This window comes from Cyprinodon tularosa, unplaced genomic scaffold (assembly GCF_016077235.1).
Source record: "Cyprinodon tularosa strain WSP-4 unplaced genomic scaffold, ASM1607723v1 ctg359, whole genome shotgun sequence".
Classification (NCBI taxonomy): Eukaryota; Metazoa; Chordata; class Actinopteri; order Cyprinodontiformes; family Cyprinodontidae; genus Cyprinodon; species Cyprinodon tularosa.
This window is the reverse complement of record NW_024039073.1, coordinates 61,388-83,551: the sequence shown is the minus strand read 5'-3', so window position 1 is coordinate 83,551 and position 22,164 is coordinate 61,388. Positions and strand designations below refer to the sequence as shown.

Sequence of the window (22,164 nt, the reverse complement as noted above, 5' to 3'; positions counted from 1 at the left end):
ACAGGAAGAAACCTCCAGCAGAACCAGGCTCAGCATGAGTGACCATCAAGTTTGTTCTAAGATATTCTTTTAATTTGGCTAAAATTTGTTAATATGAAACTATTTCCAACATTAATTCCAACCAGCTTTTAACATTCCGAGCGGATTGGGATTCGTCTATCTGAGGATTACTGCAGCAGCTGTGACACCCCCACCTGTATCACCTTACTTTGGTGTTTTAGTTTCTCAGCCATCACTGTTTGGTTCCCCAGTGAACCATAGTCTGGGTGACATGAGTATCTCCTCACCTATTCACTTTCCACTGTGATATATTACTGTTTTCCACAATGGTAAAATGTATTTGCACCTCCAGACTGCATGTAGAAAGATTCCTGATTCCGTTTTGCATTTCACCAATGGTTCAATTTTAACAAACAAAACTTGGAATTTATCAGATTTTTCCTAAGGTGGTAGTTACATTTATGTAAGTATCATTTTAAACAAAAGGATACTTTTAGTGGTTTTCTGCAATGTACATTTACTTAAATTATATTTTCATGAAGCATCAATACTCTTAAGTAAACAAGTTTTTGCTGCTCTACATACTTATTAACTTAACTGAGTAAAGAAAAAACACATTTAATGTTTTACTAAAATTAGTATCCTTTTCTTACACAATCATTCTAGTTTTAAAGGTACTTTTATCTTCTGATACTTTTATAACATGGACGTGAAGGTAATATACAGTAAAATGTGTACATTTTAACTGAAAGTTTTTCCTCTTTTCTATCATAAATAAGTATTTACAATGTAAAAATAATTTTATAGTTTTTAATTTAATGAATGAATTCAGATAATTAAAATATTTTCTATTTATTGCTCTTAATTGTATCAATTACTTTATTTTCAGTCCTTACAACAAAATAAACTGCACTTAACTTAATATTCTCTCTGATTGCACCCTTTCAAACAGTTAATCAGCTGTCAGTACTTTAGGGTTTTTTTTTTTTTTTTTGTTTTGTTTTTTTTTAACCAAGGAAAGTTTAGAAGGAAAATGAAAGGAAAATACCAAATAATTTTTTTTTTATGTGAACTCTTCTATTATCATCTGATGGGGTAACAACATTGGAGAAAATGACATAAAGAAGCTGTAGTTATTAGAAGTAGTTATTTTATATTAATAGAGGTGGCCAATATTAGCACTGATAGCAAATATAATTCAACTGAGTTTTCGAGTTCAAATCAATTCAGTTTATTTATATAGCGCCAATTCACAACACATGTCGTCTCAATGTACTTTACAGTTCACCAGGTCATCCAGTCAAACTGATTCAAAGTTTTCTATCTAAGGAAAACCAGTTGATTGCATCGACTCATTGACTCGAAGGCAATCCCTCACACTAATCATGCCTGTTGCGACAGTGGAGAGGAAAAACTCCCTTTGAACAGGAAGAAACCTCCAGCAGAACCAGGCTCAGTGTGAACGGCCATCTGCGGAGGCCCACTGGGGTTCAAGGAGATGGATACAAAAGGCAACTGTAAGAGGCGCCTCCGTCCAGGAAACACACAGCCAGGTTAAAGAGAGCACATCCAGCCAGTCACAGTCAGAGAAACAGGACTACACTGAAAAACAGGCAGATCTCGAACATCAATAAACAGAGGTGTTGATGGCAGCAGCACAGCTGATATTTCTCACAGCCAAACTGAACTGAACAGTTTCTTAGTTTATATTAAAAATTTTGCCATTGTTGATCAGGATATTTTACTTTTAAAATGGAAGAGTAGAAAATTATTGGACAGGATATTGATAGCAGGGAGCTGCCGCTGTCCTCTCCTACAGGGTCATCATTCAGACTGTTCAGTGTACATCTATCTGTGTGCTTTGTCTCATCGACAAACATGGTGGGTTCAAACTGCAAAGAGCAAATAGGTCTGCAGAGAGGATCACTGGGACTGAAATTCCATTCATCTGTGACATGTCTAGTCCCACTGTAAGAGCATTGCACATCTCTGCTGACCCCACACATGCTGCTCAGAGACCTCTCAAACTCTTATCCTCAGGGAGGCGCTTCAGAGGTCGCAATCCCCCCAACACCCTCTGTTGAACTCCATGAACTGCTTACACCAGGGTCATCACACTCTCAACATTTAAAGCATATTGCACCATCACAATTGGCCTTTCTCATTTTTTAAAGCACGATTGTATATAATTTATATACAATCGTGCTTTAAAGTTTGAACTGCAAATTATGATTTGAGCAGTCTATGATCAAAGTTGATTTCCTGGTTTGGGTTTACTAAAGTTTAGCATTTTGGTTGATTCTGATACTCATGCTCGATTCCATTTACCTAACTTTGATTTGGAATAGTGCAATCATTGATTTATCCGAGCTTGGACATAGAAATAATCAGTTAATACTCTGTGGTAGGCAGTGAAAAACCTAGAGATTTGCTGTTTATTCCTTTCCTTTATTAATCCAGAACTTATGGAACCGGCATTAAATATGGTGTCACTTCCTTTTTGCAGTCAGCTCCATCAAAGAGTATAATTTCAAATCAATTTAGCTATTTGACAAACAGATCCCACTGCAGGTCAGTTGGATTGGTTAGTTATCAGTGTGCTATCACCATCAACTAATGAATATTTTAACTTTTGCTCTAATGAAGATGGTTAAAAATGTATACCAGTTATAAAGCACCTATTTTCTAAACATGAATTTGGACCATTGATTGTTTTTTTTTTTGTTTTTTTTGTGAATGAATGCTACATTTTAAATGTGAGATAAACTTCATTAAACCAATTGAAATGTGTTTGCCTTTTAAAATATGCATAATAAATAAGCTGTCAGAACAAAAGCAAAAATTAAATGTAAAAATGAACTGTATAATATCCTTCCCTTAAGTTGGTGTGTTTTCTTTCTTTCTTTCTTTCTTTCTTTCTTTCTTTCTTTCTTTCTTTCTTTCTTTCTTTCTTTCTTTCTTTCTTTCTTTCTTTCTTTCTTTCTTTCTTTCTTTCTTTCTTCTATAAAATTGATGTAACTTACTTTAACTTCAGTGTGCTACATAGACCAACATGGCAAAGGCCTAGTTAAAATTTTCACTGTTTTGTTTTGTAAATTTTGATTGTGTTACATTAAAAAGAAGGCTGTAAAAATAAAGCTTCTTGCACTCTTCCTAAGTGACATCATAGATGGCAAGTGATCAGACTTTTTTGATTGTATGGTTTTTGTGTTTTACTTTATATGGTTGCAGCAATCTCCCCAAGTGACAGGTGAGAACATTTCAGAAACAAATCTATTAAATGTGGCTTTATAAAAAAAAATGATTCGCTTTTTTTATGATTATGTACATTTCATAGTGAAGGCAACATAGGATATAATCTTTTATCATAATCAAATCTTAGATTTTCTGATATCCCAGAAATCGAGATGTCCGTGAACGCATCTTAATCCAGCCCAGCCGCTGAGTAGCCATTTTGGTCCCACCTAAAGCAGACAGACCCGCTTCACTTTGGCCGCTGGAGATGGAAGAAACCGAGCAAAAGGAAAGCGTTTCGGTCATCCAGACCCTTTAAAATCGACTGCCAATCAACCGTCGAAACCACTTGAGGCCATGTCGTTTTTGTAAAGCGAGGCATTTTTTTTTTTTTTTTTGTTGGGATGAAAAAAAAAAGACTGGTGATTTTTGGAAGTGACGTCCGACATCTCCTTCATGATAGTTTAGTTAGCTTCACTGACTGAAGCCCGAACGGAAAAACGGGCTGCAATTTACTTGTCGAGTTGAACAAAGGTTACAGTAGGATCATGTTTAATCTGTGGATTTAACACTAAATACAAGTGTTTTATTTTACGTCGCGGAATATCTCAGGCTGTAACACGTCCGGTCTGGGGGTGAAAATTGTCACGATCCATGCTGAGCCTGTTTTTCCTCAGAGACCTGAACAGCAAAGCAATAAGAACCTTTTTTTCTTGGGTTTGGATTCAGGACGGAGGGTGTTTTTGACCTCGCTGGTCAGGGAAGACCGAATAAATGATGTCAACAAAAACTCCTTTACCAACGGTCAACGAGAAGGTGACGGAAAGTGTAAGTAGAATGGCTTTTTAATCAGGATGTTTCTTATTTCTCAAATTTGCCAATAAATGACTCCATCGTTTTTGTTGTTTGAATACGCTATAGAAAATAAACCCACTGTGCGAATTATAATTTCATTGGAAACCGTAAACAAGTATAAGTTCTTCGTCAAATCAGCTCCTATAGATGTGTTTTATTTAGTCCAAGCTTCATGTTATTCATGCTTCCGAATAATTAGTCTTTTTTTGTTGCAAGAGTCCACTCGGGATATTTAGGCCTGAACACGAACAAAACTAAAGTACTTTGCCTGCTGATTCTGGCAGGCAACAGTAGTTTATGTATCGGGTGGCCATTGGCTGGCGGACCTATCACTCAAAAGTTCAATCCAATCAGCTTCCAGATAGAGCCCCCTTTACCCCACCCCTTCGTGACTGTTTGAATCCCCCTGTGAGAAACAAACCTGTCAAGCTGGCTTTGATGAAACCAACATTTGTGCTTCCGGAAAGTAGTTTCAAAATTAAAGTAAAGCAGTTGAAATAGTTTCAAGTATAGTTATTTAATTCGTTTGATAGGGGATGGTATATTAAATTTATTAACTGACATCTCTATGAATTATTTAATCCATCCAGAATGATCTTGCTTGAAGAATGTGTCATGCTTTACATAAAAAAAAAAATTCTTATTCTATTTTTTTTTTTACAAATATTGCCTTTTAACTTGGAGGGAAATTATGCTTCATTTGTTTTTCTACAAATAGAAATGTGAGAAGTCTTTTATATATTTGTATTCAACACCTTTTACTCTGGCACCTTTAAACAAAGCAGTTTATCCATTACTCTTTAGTTGTCAAATATTTAATGCATGTGATTCACCCAGGAGTAATTTTATCATGGGTGTAAACCCAGCTAATTTATGATTTTTTCAGAGCAACATGAACATTAGAATGAACACATGAGAATCATCGAATAAATGCCCAAATTGAACTGTTCAACTTGAACTTATTCTGTTTTACATGCTCTTTCAAGCACTTTCACAGTAAAAAAAGACCAAATCTATACTATATTTTTACACATTTTCTAACTTTTTTTGAACCAGCACTTGATTTTAAGTCAGTTCCTTTGAGGCATTGCAGAGTTCTTAAATGATACTGCCACCTGTGGCCAAACCATCAAACTGCAGCACCCTTCTGCTTGTTCTCGTATTTCGTGCTCATACTTAACAAGTTTTTTTTTTGCTTTTACTTTTTTAACCTTACGTGGCTTTGCTATTGGTGTCTGATTTGAACTGGATGCCGATTATCCTAAAAAAATCAGCGCCAAACAGCGCGGGAACTTCCGCCCCAAAAATAAATTCAGGAAAATAAAGATAAAGCCTATAGATACATCAGTGCCGAATTAATGAAGTGTCAGTCAGATAAAAAGGCCACTTTAAAGATATTTAACAGTAAAAAAATATATATAATATCTATTTAAATTTACCAAATACAGAAAGCATTTTCTGAACCATTTTTTTTTTATCTGGCTCAAACAAATATGCAAGGGTTATGATCCACTTTGCTTTACACATCCTGCTCCACAGAAAATCCACCTTTTTTTTGTTTAAAATATTAGATGGTGACAATTTATAGTGCTGGTTTAAAAAAAAAAAAAAAAGAATAATACAGTCCTTTACAAAATACTTAAAAAAAAAAAAAAAAAAAGGAAAAAACATTTTTTATTGTATTTTTTTGGCCCTTGAGTACTTTTGATTTGACTGTTTTGGCCAAAAGAACGAGAAATTTGTACATCTATGGCTGTCATGGTCGGGTGTAAACTTAGGCTACGTTGAGCAGCCTGAAGTGACCTAAATCCGATTTTTACCCATATGCAACTTGGATCTGATCTTTTCATGACGGTCTGAACAACACAGATCCGATTTTTTATTATTTTTTTTCCCCAATGCGTTTTTACCAACATGTGTCTGAACGGCCAGGTCGAATTAATCCGACCTGAACGCCATTGATACCCGACAAAGGTCCCTATTTTGCATCTTGCTATGTAGAAGCGGCAAGAAAAACAACAAACATGACATGATAATGCTGAGAGCAGTATTTATGTTTAACCATAATAAAAAGAGGGAGTTTTTAAGGTTGGGAAAGATCACTAGATTCGCCCCAGCACTACCATCCATGTTTACTTCCGTAAGCACAGCGTACGCTGGCCTGTGACATCATTACGTCCTCTACTGCGCATGCAGGACACTTGGGTTGTATGAATACAGTTCACATTTTAACAAAAAAATCGGAATTGAGCATAAAGGCCTGCAGTGTGAACGTAGCCATAGAGGCTGGGATAGGACAGTATGAATCAGAGAAGCATCCAACAGGCCCACGGTAACTAAAAAGGAGATTCACCATTAAGGTGGAACGATCTGTAGATGTTTGAACTATTATTTACAAATCTGGCCGTATGTAGAGGTGGTGGGTGGAAAGCCATTAGAAGACCCATTTGCAAGAAGCCATGTGCAGTGCACCAGAAATGTGAAATTAAAAATGTTTTGGTCAGAGAAGACCAAAACTGGCCTATTATGGGGTAGGAGCATGCAAAATATAACACTGTTGGTTAAACCTTTAACTGTCAGTAAACCTAATTTACCATCACTCTGTCCTTGGGGTGTCTTGGGATGGAGAAGCTTCCATTGCTCCCACTCGGTTCCTCAGATCAGCTGACCTGCTGCTCCTGCAGGTACCGAGGTCCAAACGGAAGCTCAGAGGAAACGGAGCTTTTTCCACTTGCTGCTCCAAAATTTGTGGAATGAGCTCCCCCTCCTCATTAGACAATCATCTTCACTGTCTACTTTTAAAACTCGTCTTTAAACCTATTTTTATTCTTTGGCTTTTAACACAGCATGACTCTCTCTGGTTTTGCGTTTGTTTGTTTAATTGTTTTCATATGGTTTTATTTTGTTATAGTTGTTTTCTTCCTTTAAACTTCTGTGTTGTTTTTATGTAATTTGAACTTTACCTGACACGTATAGCCTTTTCTAGCAGCTGTGGTTGTTTGAAACGGCTTTGTAAATAAAGTTGAGGTGATTATATGATGATGGGCAGAGCTAACTACGGAGCAGCACGATCTGTTCGAACCTCCAAAAATCTGAATTGCTGCAGAGCTTGACTTTCTAACAGAAACGCCTAACATAGAGCCAGGGCTGAGGTGGTGTGGCCAGCATCGAAGCATTTTTTTTTCCATGTCCTAACGCCCCAGTTGGAGGTAGGCTAATGTTTAATGTAAGCATCATCTGTTTGGCTGAGAAACAAAGAGGGATGATAGTTGGGCCTGTTCTTCAGTGTTTGGTCCCGTTTCTCTCCTAGGCATAGCTGTGGCTCAAGTTTTACTGTGACTACCTGGATGTGCTCTCTTTCATTCTTATTAATTTGAAAAAATTCGGAGCACATCAGCTTCACTGTTTCCTTCCTAGACAGAGCCTCCTAAAGAGATGGCTTAATCTTCCCTTTTCTAATATAGAATGCATTCATAGATCAGTACTACTATGTTCCTGTGATACGTCTGTTTCTGTCACCACCTCAGTCGGCAGAAGGCCGCTCACCCTGAGCCTGGTTCTCTTCCTTTTAAGAGGTTTTCCTCTCTAATGTCCCTACATGCGTGCTTTTTGTGAGAGATTGCTAAAGAATCACAATGCATGCATATATCTACGGTCTCTACATGCTCCCAGAGGAGGAGAGAAACCTGCACCGACAATTATTGGATGCAATCAGCTGGATTTCCCTTAGATGGAAAACCTTCAGTCTGTCTGATTAAATCTGATGAATGTTGTGTATCGGCACTGTATAATTAAACTGATTGTTATTCACATATTTTGGTCTTTCACCAAAAAAAGGTGAGACAGAAATGCCTCTAACTGCCTGAAGTCATTTTATTTGCAGTTTATTTGTAGTTTGGTATAATAAAAAACTTGAAGGCAAAAAAAAAACCTCCAAAACAAGTCACTTTTTAGCTTTGTGTTTGATCATAAACACAAATACATTAATTGTTTTAAGGAAGTCAAATGTGTAATTTGTCTTAATTCCAAAGCTCCCTTTTCCTTTTCATTTCCAGTGTTTTTTATTTTCCCCTTCATTGGAAACCGACCAATGAGCTGCTGTAGAAATCCTTAAAGTCTTTCTAGGTTTGCTTTATTTTATTCTTCCTTTTCTGTGGCTGCAAGCAGACAATATTTACACGTGACCTGGCCGGTCTTATGACTCCTGTTGGTAGCAGCACAGAGTCAGCGGGAGATAACGCTCTGAGCACAAACAGAACAGCACAGAATAATTGATTCAGTGAGAACTAATGATTTGTTTGCCAGTCTTTTTAGTCAACTAAGCTAGAAGTTCATTCAAGCGGTTTTTTTTTTTAGATGGTGGGAGTGAGAAAGAAACACAGGACTCCATGTTCTCAACACGGCTGAGGCAGCTTTTATTTTGAAAGTGTGTCGGCCAGTTTCTGGTTTGGGTGTGTCTGCCGTGGGCTTGACTGGGCAGGAGCTCCTTTCTCCTCCTGTGTGGTTACTGGGGCTCTGAGAGTTGGGAGGTCTGGTATTGTTGGACATCATTGGTGTGGCAGAGGACTGAGGCATGACAGGATCCCAGGGAGCCAGGAGGCACCGCAGCTTTGTGAGTAACTTCTCCCAAAGAAAGGAAGGACTTTTAACAAGGAATGTTGTTTGTTTTGTTCAGTCTCCTATCAGGAAGTTACGAGCTGGAAAATGAAACCGGAGCGCTTTTGGGAAAACTTTTTGTGTCGTATGTTAGAATTAGACATTATTGAAGCTGTAGCCGCAGCAAGTTTTCTTTGTTTAATCACTCATTTCTTTTTTCCTTTAATTTAGAACAGTGACCTTATCCTATAAGAGTAATTTATTTGTTTTCAGTGATATTGGACAGTATGAACACCAGAAATAATCCTGTACCGACTCAGAAACCATCTGGCTGTTAAGTTCAGGGTTAATCTGACCTTATTTTGGTCTAGTTTGCTTTAAAGAATAGATTTTTTGACATTTTCAGTAACGAGTTAAATCTTTCCCTATTTTGATTTAGGCTAGAACTGCAGGTCCTTCAAAGTTATTTTTATCCTATATAACTTTTATTTAATTTGCTGTATGTATTTAAAGATTCTTTTTTGGGAAGTTTCTGTTGTATTATTGCGATTTCTCGCCTTATCACAAAGACAGAACGGATGTAGTGCTGATAACCATCCTTAGAGATCTGATCACACGTCAAGGTGTGAACATACTTAGGAATGTTGAATTCTGACTTTTAGCGTAGGAATGGTTTCTTTCCCCCTCCTTAGGCTGCCTGACGCATTTAGTCTGCAGTAATGGAAAAACCGGAGGGCAGTTTGTCCTGAGATACAGTAAAGGATGAGTTTTAATTTGGAAATCGCTGTCAGAGAAATATCAGTTGTATAACAGTTTTTATTTAACATCAGTACACTGCCTTAAATATTCATAAATACATCCAGATTTTCCTTATTGGTTTTGAATGTAAATTGTAGATCTTTAATTAATATGTCCTGATTCTCCCACCGATACTTTTGTGCTGATTTTTCTCTTATGAAATGTGGTCGATACTGCTTATTAATTAAATTAAATACATTAATCATCTCTAATTTGAGGCCTAATACGTCATATTTATTCTTTACTTGGGTTTTCTTTTACCAACTTTGCCAAATAACTCCAGGAAATAATCTGTACCAGCTGGCTGTCACTTTAATTATTTTTTCACCAGGTGTCCTGGTCAAAAAATAAATAAATGGAGGCAACTTTTTGTTTTTTTTAACAAAATATGTAGTTAAATGAAATTATTTCTGAGACTTAAGCATTTTAACCATTTATCTCAATTCATTAAAATAAAAAATAAAAATAAAAAACACATCAGCCTTTAAAGCGTCCTCTTAAAATGATTTATTTCCTTTTTAAATTTTAAGATATATTCTTGTCTAAAGATTTTGTGTTTTGTCTGTTTTGGGGTGTATGGTGGCTCAGGAGGAACATTTAATTGATTTTAGGCCTTTCAGTATAATAACAATAAGAACTGTTCTGTTATTAAATTAACTAAAAAACCATCCGATAAGTTTGTTTGAAATGTGTTCACTGATGTGAAATGAGCCGGAGCTGCCGGTTTATCGACCTGCAGCTCTTCTAGGAAAGTATGTCAGCTTAACAAGGTCTGACATGAACAAAACCTCAGTAAAAATACTTTAACTTCAGCTGTCAAACAAGTTATTTATTTCCGTTTATGTATCTTTAATTTAAAATCACAGTGCTCATAAAGGCCTTAAACTCTTTGATTTAACTGGTTTAGATTTGCAGAAGATTCTGTATCGAAATTAATTAAATGTAAACTCGCTTCACGCTGCATCATTTGCCCAATAAAAGCCAGCAATTTAATTTCTGTTAACCTGTTTTTTTGGAGGTAAAACTGCTGAGCTCTCCTAAGTTGCATAAAAGTCATCCTCTGTCATTTCTAGATTCATCAAGGCTTCAGTAGCAAACGCCACTAAAATGCAGATCAAGTGAATCTTATTTGTGGTGATCTGAATATTAACACAGTTTAATTGACTGAATGAATCAGTGACTCTCAGCAAAGAAAATCCAGTTTGCTGTTCAGCCCACTTTGTGACAACCCTGTTTGTTGATTAGCATTGAAATCAGGTAAATGGGACGTGGTTCCTGTAGACGCATGTTAATACCAGGTTTGAACACAGCTTCAGTGTTTGTAGAGCTAATTAGGTTAGGTAGGAGGGGGTCAGCTGCGGGCGGGGCAGAGACTCCCTCCTCTATTGATCAGGGGTTGGTTGGCTGATCGATACCGAAACACAAAGAGTATCTGTTCTGATTTTTTTATTTTTAATGTCAAAAGGATGGATGCTAACAAAACAGAGCAGCTGGTGGGTTTGTTCAAACTGTACACTGCAAAAAATTAGATCTAAATAAGTAATTTTTTCTTAAAATAAGTGATTTTTTTTTTTCTTGAATTAAGTTGGAAAGTGAGACACTTTGCGAATGGAATAAGAACATTTACATTTTAAATAAGAAAAAACAATTGCATTGTCTAAAGGAAAAATAGAAAAATACTCATTATATTGGCAAATCATCCTATTTACCTACTTAAATTGAGGGTAAATACCTTTATTTAAGATTTTTTTTATATTGTTTTTGCAGCGTGAGCTCTTTCTTTTAAGGTAGCATGATAAAGCTAATTGGCAGATTTATGTCGTTTCCTTTTCTCTTATTTCCTTTTTTGTCTGCATCCATAAATTGTGTGAAGGATTTTTTTTCTTCTAACACACAGCCTTAAAACATTGGGACTGACACCAAAACACCAGAGCCTAAATATGAATGATTGGAGCCAAGATTGAATAACCATCAAGTTTCCCAGAGGTGTGCTCATTGTGGCTGTCGGCTCAGCGGTTACATGATGGTGCCTTGTTTACCCAGACTGATTAATTGATTGACCCTTAACTTTAATTCAGACACACATGCCTTTCCATTAAAGCAGATTTAACTAAATGCGCCTCAGGTCTCCCTGTAGCATTTAGCAGTGTCATTCTTCCTAAGAGGAACCAAGAGACAAAATAACTTTTTAATTATTTTAACAAATAAAAGGGAATTTTAATCATTAGTGTATTTTTATCCACTGACAAAAAGTTGACATAAGGCAGCATAATGGACGTGTTCTGGTTGTCTTTCACACAACCCTATCCAGTGTGAATAACTGGGACTGTTGTCTAATTAAAAGCAACACCGACGTTCTGTCTGAAACATTAGAGCGTTGCTGTAAACTTATCTCAGACTTAAGGGTTAAAAAAATCATCCAAACAAGTTTGTTTTCTTTGTTGTGGGGAAAAAATGGCTTCATTACATCAGCTTTGAATGCTGTGCATCAAATGAAGCACATCCGAGGCGAATTAGAGGTGGATATACTATATAAGGGGACATTTCTCTACTATACGTTTGATTACAGCTGAATGACATAAGGAAACCTTACAATGGTGATGATATTTGTCAATGTTAAAATGCAAACATGCAACCTATTTTCTTCTTTTTGGACCATTTGGACTTTTAGCATTTTAGAAAATGTCATGTATCCAGGGTGTCTGCATCTGCTGCCGTGAGACTCTGCTCAACTGTCTAAATATTACATTAGCATAAAAAAAAATGCACCTTCATAACCCAGGCCAACGATTATCGCTCTCTAAACAGTGCTTTACGATACGAATATCGCTCACATTGGTGCTGAGAAGCACAATAGCAACGTGAGAAATGTGTTTGACATGATGATTCTTGTGTTCATGCTGCTGTAAAGAGGCCATTACAAGTAGGCTTGTCCCGATCCGATACGTGGATCGGATCGGGACGCCGATATTGGCAAAAAAATGCGTATCGGCAAAGCATGTAAAATGCCGATCCAGACTGCCGATCCAGTTTTAAAAAAAAAATCCGGTCCGTATTTTCCAGTTTGGCCGATTGAAACGATCCATTCCACTATTTTGCGCCAGTGTTCCCCTGTTTTGCATTTTTATTAAAACTTACAGTAATACTTGCACCTTTAACTGTTTACGGTTTTACTGCTCACTGTGCAATTTCAGATTGCTATTCATAATTTTGTCCAGTTTGTGTTTATCTCTTAATAAAAAGGTAAGTTTGTTGTTACCAAGCATAGTGTTTTATTCAATCTCACCTAATTTAGCTGGCTAGATGTTATCAAGAGTACTAAAACCCTTTTCAACATGAGTCTTACACCTAAGGCTAAATATTTTAACTTAAACTTAAATACATGCTCGGATAGGCTGGTATCGGCCAGTATCGGTATCGGATCGGAAGTCCAAAAACAATATCGGTATCGGATCGGAAGTGCAAAAACCTGGATCGGGACATCTCTAATTACAAGTGATGTGTAGTTTTAAGAAAAGCTACAGAACACTTTTAGTTCATTAACACAGTCTGTAACTAATGAGTAGAGAATACTTACATTTCTATAGTACTGCTGATTACTGAAGATAGCTGAGTTAATTAAATTAAACTAGAGTTGCAGCTTTTAGTTGTTTTAGTAAGCAATTAATCAAATTATTTTCTCTATTTTCTTCATCTGCTCTCTTCCACAGGTTGAATAAACCAGATATTTCTTTCTTAATTACCTTCTTACACTCTAGTTTTCAGTTGAATTTGTTTTTACACCTTAGGGATCATAGAAATGGCTCAATTTGAGTTGTTTCATAACAACCAAAGATTGTTGAGTTCAGCATGAAATGTTAGCTCCAAGTATGGTGCATTCACTGACCGGAATTTTGAGTTTCCTTTCGGTTGGTCAGCGATCTGGGCTGCGCAGGTTGAGAATGGTCCGGCTCTGGTCATAAAAACAATTTTGCTGGTAGAATCTAAAGCCGTTATAAGTGACGATTCACTGCTGCTATGTGTAAATGGAGATGCTTTGATGATTTAATGTCCCTGGTCATTAATCTCCCTAAAAACCACAAATAATAAAGATAATAATTTGACCTTTTCCTGATTCATACTTGCTGTATAAAGATGGTCCAATGTAATATCTGAATGTGCCGACTTTGTCTAACTCGCTTCTTCTCTCCACAGCACACGTCTCATAGCAATGGGCGCCAGGAGCTTAGCACACGCTCGGGTCGGACCGGCATGCGATCCCGCAGCTCGGACGAGTCGCAGCAGCCTCATGTCGGAAACTACCGGCTGCTCAAGACCATCGGCAAAGGAAACTTCGCCAAAGTCAAACTCGCCCGGCACATCCTCACCGGCAGAGAAGTAAGAACGAGAGGTTTTATTGTCAAAATAAAAAGCTGAAAAAAGAATTAACTGGAGGTTACTTGCATTATGCAGTATATTGGTGGGCAGATGTAAGCATTTATAAATGTATTATATAGAATTCAAGCTTTGATTAAATATAAAAATTTAGTCCCAAAGTTTTCTCATCAAAAGTCAACCTGTAATTTAAATATATTTTCTTATTTCAATCAAAAATAAATTGAAAGTGAAATAATGAATGTAAAGAATAATTTAGAAAGCAGAAGAGATTGATGTTTAAGTTACATTAATAATCTAGAAATTGAATTATTAAAACAATTAGAAATTTGGAACCAGAATTGTCTATATTGAAAATGAACGTAAAAATGTAATGTTGGTAATTCCAGAATTTGGGATGTGTGTATCTGTTTGCTTGAATCCATGAGTCAAACACCGAATAGGGAAAAATGACGCTTGGTGTAAAACTTTCCGTAAACAAACAGGAGTTCCTTTATCCGACTCCCACTGAGTTCATGCTGTAATGGTGTGATTTAAACGGCTATTGGACCTTAGATAGCGACCCGTCTGTAACTGAGACATAACTCTGTCTCTGCCAGCCGTAGGTCTGTAATCTTTGTTCTTTTATTGCCGATGGTTCTGGATTAAACATGAGTGCTGTCACTTTTCTGGAAGTTCTGCAACATTTGGCAGACTCTGTTAGTGTTGCGCGAACTGCTCTCAGAGCGTTTGTTGTCTCCGATCCGTCGACACATCCAGGGCTCTGAGTGAACCTGATACAGTAACTCCAGCAAGGCTGCTGCTGAAAATGATTATTTTAGCTTTTAAGACCCCAACAAGCAGCTCATGGTGTCCTTATACACCGGTTATGTTTTCAGAAGGCCTCTAAATTCAGTAAAAGTTTCCTTCCTTTTCTGAGCTCTCCTTTGTGCCTGTTGTTTTTAATTACAAAAGTATTCTGCTTTTCCACCTCCTCCTGTTTATCCAAGTTTCCTTTTTTTTTTTCTTTTTCTACAGGTGGCTATTAAGATAATAGACAAGACCCAGCTGAACCCAAACAGCCTTCAGAAGGTAATTTACTGTATTGTCTCTTTTTAAGCAGAATCTCTTTCCTCTGAATTGTTTGTGGAGCAAGTTCTTCTGGGCCGGTGTGAAGGCTTTGGAACTTTGGTTTTTCTGTCTCGTCCAGTGGAGGGTTCCGGTTAGAGCCTAATCTGATAGTTCCGTCTGCCATTCCTCTTATTTAACTATTTTTGGTGTTTCTAGTGTTAGTTATTTTTCAAATTAAGTATAAACCAGGATGAATGTCAAATCAGAATGAGCTTTATTCATGTCCCAGAGGGCAATTAGTTTTACAAAAAGTTGAAATAAAGAAATTCATTGCCATATTTCAGAAGAGAAACACAGCAGTAGAAGCAACTGCTTCAACCAGTAGGGGTTTAAAAAAGTTCATTAAGGGCACTTGACAACAAATGACCAGGAAACAAACCAATAAAGAAATTTGTTAATTCAATTCAATCTGTTTATATACACTATATTGCCAAAAGTATTTGCTCACCTGCCTTGACTCACATATGAGCTTAAGTGACATCCCGTTCCTAATCCATAGGGTTCAATATGACGTCGGTCCACCCTTTGCAGCTAGAACAGCTTCAACTCTTCTGGGAAGGCTGTCCACAAGGTTTAGGAGTGTGTTTATGGGAATTTTTGACCATTCTTCCAGAAGCGCATTTGTGAGGTCGCACACTGATGTTGGACGAGAAGGCCTGGCTCTCAGTCTCCGCTCTAATTCATCCCAAAGGTGTTCTATCGGGTTGAGGTCAGGACTCTGTGCAGGCCAGTCAAGTTCATCCACACCAGACTCTGTCATCCATGTCTTTATGGACCTTGCTTTGTGCACTGGTGCACAGTCATGTTGGAAGAGGAAGGGGCCAGCTCCAAACTGTTCCCACAAAGTTGGGAGCATGGAATTGTCCAAAATGTCTTGGTATGCTGAAGCATTCAGAGTTCCTTTCACTGGAACTAAGGGGCCAAGCCCAGCTCCTGAAAAACAACCCCACACCATAATCCCCCCTCCACCAAACTTTACACTTGGCACAATGCAGTCAGACAAGTACCGTTCTCCTGGCAACCGCCAAACCCAGACCCGTCCATCAGATTGCCAGATGGAGAAGCGCGATTCGTCACTCCAGAGAACGCGTCTCCACTGCTCTAGAGTCCAGTGGCGGCGTGCTTTACACCACCGCATCCGACGCTTTGCATTGCACTTGGTGATGTATGGCTTGGATGCAGCTGCTCGCCCATGGAAACCCATTCCATGAAGCTCTCTGCGCACTGTTCTTGAGCTACATGAAGTTTGGAGGTCTGTAGTGATTGACTCTGCAGAAAGTTGGCGACCTCTTCGCACTATGCGCGTCAGCATCCGCTGACCCCGCTCCGTCAGTTTACGTGGCCTACCACTTCGTGGCTGAGTTGCTGTCGTTCCCAAACACTTCCATTTTCTTATAATACAGCTGACAGTTGACTGTGGAATATTTAGGAGCGAGGAAATTTCACGACTGGATTTGTTGCACAGGTGGCATCCTATCACAGTTCCACGCTGGAATTCACTGAGCTCCTGAGAGCGACCCATTCTTTCACAAATGTTTGTAAAAACAGTCTGCATGCCTAGGTGCTTGAATTTATACACCTGTGGCCATGGAAGTGATTGGAACACCTGATTCCAATAATTTGGATGGGTGAGCAAATACTTTTGGCAATATAGTGTATATATAGCGCCAATTCACAACATGCCATCTTATGGCACTTTACAGTTCACCAGATCCTACAGTCAAATTGATTAAAAGTTTTCTATCTAAGGAAAAGTGGGGGTTTAAAAAAGAGCATGTGGGGCACTGACCAACAGATGACCAGGGAAACAAATCAATAAAGAAATTATACCAAGACTTTGAAATCCATAACTTAAAAAAAAAAAAAAGAAAAAAAAAAAGCAATTTAACTATTTTCTTCATGGGTAGTTTTGCAACCAAATGGGTTTTGTGTTTCTTGGTAATAGGGTTGTCAAAAGTATCGATACTGAAAAGTTGTATCCGGATACAATACTCGTTTTTAAAAGTATCGATACAGTCGCACCACCAGTGGCACCTAAGCAGTCATTCATCTAGAGTGCAGAATAGAGGACAATAAACTTTCTGAACACTGTGTGATTGAATAATTCTACGCAGTTTTCAGTTTCAGACTTTTTTTTTTGTAAGAACTGCAGCTGCTGAGAATTATTTTTGTTTCTTAACCGGTTTGGCTAGTTTCATTGTTATGTGTGCAAAGCATAGCCAAGGAAGGAACACTTAATTTTAATTTTATAAGTTTTTTTATCAAGCTTGCTTAATATAGTGCACAGCATACAACCTTTACTGTATTTTATTTATTAATGAAAATATTTCTGTAGAATTTCGGATTCTTTGTTTTTATCCTTGTGGTAACGAAAATGGTATCGAGTATCGAATATTTTCCTTAGTATCGGTATCGAGTTGAAAAGTTTAGTATCGTGACAACCCTACTTGGTAAATTCACATTTTTTGGCATTGGTTACAACTTCAGGCTTTATGTTCTTCCCATTATGAAGTCCTCTTTGGCTTCTTGCCATTTTTCTTCCAGCATCGCATCATATTTGGCCCCATTCCCATCTTCTCTAACCTAAGCATTATGCTGCCATTACCATGTTCCACAGCAGGGGTGAGGAACTCTGGAGGATGTACCTTATGAGGGTTGCATGGTTTTTAGTTTACCCACACAGCTCTGTGGATGCTGAGATTCATTATAACCTCACGATGCTGAAAAAACTGACCTCTAACCTTTTCCTCAGTCTTTGCCTTTCTTCTCTAATCTTCTATGAACAAACCTGTTAGGGAATCGCAGTAGAGCTGGATTTATTAGAATAAATGCACGTCATATAAATATGACTCTTTAAATTTGGTCTAAACATCCCAATGACAGACGTTAATATTTCTGTTTTTAACATTAGAAAATGTGTCTAAATACTTTTGAAAGTATAATTATGACGGAGCATTAGGCCCAGGCTAGACATTTATTAAGTTATTTTTTATTTCGAGAATAAAGTCACAGCGAGAATAGTCCTAAAATTACAGGAATAAAGTCGCAACGAGATTAGTCCTAAAATTAGAGGAATAAAGTCCTAAAATTACAGGAATAAAGTCCCAGAATTACAGGAATAAAGTCGCAACGAGAATAGTCGCAACATTACGGGAATAAAGTCTTGGAGCTACGGGAATAGGGTCGTAGCACTACGGGAATAGGGTCGTAGCGCTACGGGAATAGGGTCGTAGCGCTACGGGAATAGGGTCGTAGCGCTACGGGAATAGGGTCGTAGCGCTACGGGAATAGGGTCGTAGCGCTACGGGAATAGGGTCGTAGCGCTATGGGAATAAAGTTGTATTGTATGACAATTCTTACAAAAAGCACCTTCTTCACTAAAATGAGGAATGTCGAGCATCATTGAAGTTATACTTTGGCAACGTTTGGTCAAAGTGAAATCTTTTAGCACCGGCATCAAATCGGGCAGAATGTCAAGGTGGACTCAGGTTGCTGTTTGGTGTTTCTGGCCGTCTCATGCAGGTCGGACCTCGAAACTTTCTTTCCGAAACGGGTGGTGGTATGATGACTTCACTCATGTCATTTTTCATCTTTATTCTCATAATAAGACTTTATTCTCGTGACATTACAACTTTAATAGAATTTAAAAGAACCCAGCCTGGCCCTAATACTCTGTCATATATAATAAATTAGATATGTGGAGGAGGTGCATCTTTTTTCATTTTACACACCATGATGATCCTTGTTTGCTTGTTGGTGAAAAACAGTCGGTGAGTTAAAAATGAGCTCTGGTCAATCTTTTAGGTTTTATACTCCTTATGAAGGCAGTCTTATGTTGTGTTAGGCCTGTTTGACTCCTGAAGGATTGGGTGAAATCAGTGCAGCTCGGACTCTTGGTTTTCAAACCGTCACAGAGATGTGCGGCGGAAAGCGGCTGATGTTGATGTTCAGCTGGCCCCGCCTCTCAGCTCCTCTCTGCCCCTCGTCTCTCAGTGCTTTTCCATCGGTTTTTCCAAAGCTCTATTGATTGTTGCCTTTGTAGCTCGGGGCCCCGGGCCCTTTGGCGTTCGCTGTGACACCACGCCGACACAAATACACTGAGTCATAATGCCGCTGAAACACAGAGCGTGATGCTTTTATGTCGGTCCTTGTTTTTTAGGTTACTGCTTTTTCACTTCTAAAAGTGTTAAATTATTCTTCCCGCTGTTCCACAAAGTATTTGACATATTTTAATGTGTATTCTAAGGAAGCGGGGCATGTTGATCCTCCAATAAGCCATGTTTGAATACTTGAAATCATGTTTATCTAGATGCAAACCTGATGTTTCTGTTTTCTTATTATTTTTCTCCTATTTTTGGGGAGATGAAAGTAATCCATCCTCAGAGTGAATCAGCTGAGTAGTTTATGCCGGTTTTAATCCCAAGGTTTATAAACAGTCACTCATGTTTAATCAGTAGAATAATAAATTAATCTAATGATTTATTGACAAGCTGCTTTTTCCTAAGAGATATCAATTCTTGTATAAAATGATCTTTCCACAAGATTTTTTTTATGTTAAAAAAAACAAAAAGAATCGCACTCACACATCATTGAAAACTGACAAAAACTGATTCAAAACTTCAGAGGTAAAACAATTTCGTCCTAAAAGGCTGGAGTGAGAGAGTTGGTCTATTGTTAAATGTGATATGGAAAATAAAATGCGATTCAGAAGTTGTACCTTTTCTTTTTTTTTCTTATTGCAAATGTATTTAATGGTTAATGGTCCAGCCCTAGTTTGGATTTAGCAGAAATTAGATTTTCCCCTCTAACCCACCGTGGTTAGAGGGGAACGTTTTTTTTGTTTTTGTGGATCAGGGCTTGAACATAGAATTCCACCTAAATAAAAAGGTCTCAGATGTCGGTTTTGTTTGTTTCCAAATGTAAAAAAGTGCAAGAGGGGCCGATGCTGATAACATATTTAACATTATTACTAGAGGTGGAAAAAATTATTAAATATTATTTTATAGAGGTGCACTGATTTATCGTCCAGTCGATTGATCGTCCTCGATTTTCTTAAATTTGGGGGATCGGTGATCGGCCGATACTTGGATGTAAATCCAATCTGATCTACCTCTGTAAACTTCTGAAAACCACCAACTGTCAGTGCCTTAGAATTTCATTTATATTTAGTTATTTCAGAAGTTTTAGTTTCATGTGCAATAATTTTTATTTTTTTTTTCCAGTAGGATACGATTGAAATATCTTCTTACAACAACTGGCGGTGTCAGTTCTAAAAGAAATCTTTATTGGTCAAAATCTGAGTCGGCATTGTAAAGATCATGAATCGGTTATCGGCCAAAAACCGGTAATTGTTGCAGCCCTAGTTTTTATTTTTTTTATTAATTAGCGTCATAGTATTGATTATAGGGCATGTCGAGCAGTCTCCTTAGCCCCATGTTCTACAGAATTTCTGTTTCTGTATTTTAATGCAGCTTAAAATCTTAGTTCAGCTTTTTGAGGAGATGCTGCCATAGTCTCCAGCTATGCAAAAAGTGGAATAAAATATTTAGATTTTGTGTCTGTTGTTAAGCAGCATTCTAAATGCTACCTTTCATTTCTCTTTACACGTCATAGTTGTTTTCAAAATCACTACAACTGGATTAATTCAACTTGCAACCAGCTTATTTACCTTCTTCTTCAAAAATGTACTTAACATTCAAACAGGCCTGTGGTTATCTAACCTATTTATTCTGTACTTAAGCAAACTTTTGTTAGTAATAATTTCATGGAATCTGATTTAATCCCTAAATCCATCATAGCACATGGCTGAATGTCAGAATGGGCTGTGATGGATCAGAAACGGCCAACCTGAGTTGGACTGAACTGATGTGACCATGTAAATGCTTTGAAGGCTCATAGAGGACAAGAGGACATTATTTTTTCTTTTTGCCAGTGGGTTGAATATTCTGAGATGACACATCTGTCATTTGAAGCTGGGGTGTTGATCAATGTCAAGGGTCAAGAAGGGAGTGCAAAGGTTTAATGAAATGTAAACAGAGGAGGCTTTAAGCTAAAGTCTGTCAGCCTCGATTCGCTCCTGAAGTTTTAAACAACACTTAACCTACATTGATCAGAAACCAAAACGATTAACTGTTCGGTGCTAATATAAAAAAAATAAAAAAACTGTCTTGATCCAGTCAAAAAAAAAAAAGTTTCATCCTTATATAGCTGCTGTTATTAGTATTTTGATTTATCGGGTCACAGGTTCACCCTAAAAGAGGCAGATGTCTGTGGTTTTGATCCAGCTGCTCTACAGGAGCATTATGTAACTCCAGCTGAAATGCAGTCGTCGTTGGGAATGAATTTCCCCATGTTGACCCATTAATGTCTGTGATGCCCTGCTATTTATATCTGACGTAAGCTAACATTAAGCCAATATTAGCACAGTTGGTAACATTAAACCCACTAAATGTTGAATGCAAATCAGCACGATTCCCCCTACAAAGGTTAAACGTTTCTAACCACAAAGATCTAATTCTAGTACTTTTTATGGTGGAAAAAAAGGTTGACTGACAAAAAAGAAAATATACATTTTGCTTCTTTGTGTAGAGTGAGTCCACACTTGGATGTTCTTTATTCTGTTAGGATGAAGATAATCCATAACTTGATAAATTAAGACAAACGTTCCCATCTTATTTGAGGGGCTTGATGTAAAAGCTGCCTTTATAGAAAACACATCAAAGCAGTAATTAGTACCAAACTGAGCCCGGTGTGGGAGCTTTTGAACCTTTTAGTCAACATGTTTTTGGCTTTCTGAGATTATGAGAACTGTGGACTTTGTCTTGCAGAAGAGCTCAGTGCACTTTAAAGTTTTCCCCATTTTGTCATGTAAAACTTGCAGATTTCAGTGGATTTAATGGGGTTTTATGTTATGACTCAAAGCGTAACAGTAGTAGTGATGAATAACAATGGAAAAAAAAAAGGAGATGGATTAGATTTTTTAATCACATTTAAAATGTGAATGGTGTGACGTGCAGCTGTTTGTCCCCATTCTTCAACCATTAAATTAAATCCAGTGCCACTAACCGACTATAGTCTGCATGTTTGTTAATACAATGGGGGAAAAGAAGCATTAATGCAGTGAACGTTTCACACTTAGAAGTCTGTATTTTTTTTTTTATTGTTACACTTCAGCTAATATTTCCAAAGAGATCCATA

At 37.5% G+C, this 22,164-nt stretch overlaps 1 protein-coding gene across 19 annotated transcripts in view; it reads left to right on the top strand.

Moving 5' to 3' along the window:
* The first annotated feature begins 3,438 nt into the window (after nt 1-3,438).
* The window catches only part of LOC119790237 (MAP/microtubule affinity-regulating kinase 3-like), a 68,514-nt gene continuing 49,788 nt past the window's right edge, over nt 3,439-22,164 (top strand). For 11 of the 19 annotated variants that reach the window (XR_005281696.1, XR_005281695.1, XM_038295702.1 and 8 more), the window contains exons 1-3: nt 3,440-4,062; nt 13,678-13,860; nt 14,875-14,928. Coding sequence is in view for 13 of the 19 variants with exons in the window: in XM_038295702.1 (XP_038151630.1) it covers nt 4,009-4,062; nt 13,678-13,860; nt 14,875-14,928 (291 nt within the window). In the remaining 6 variants the exon portion in view is untranslated. Of the gene's footprint in view, nt 4,063-8,543; nt 8,702-13,677; nt 13,861-14,874; nt 14,929-22,164 lie in introns of those variants that run through there. The other 8 variants (XR_005281694.1, XR_005281692.1, XR_005281693.1 and 5 more) reach the window with 2 other exon arrangements.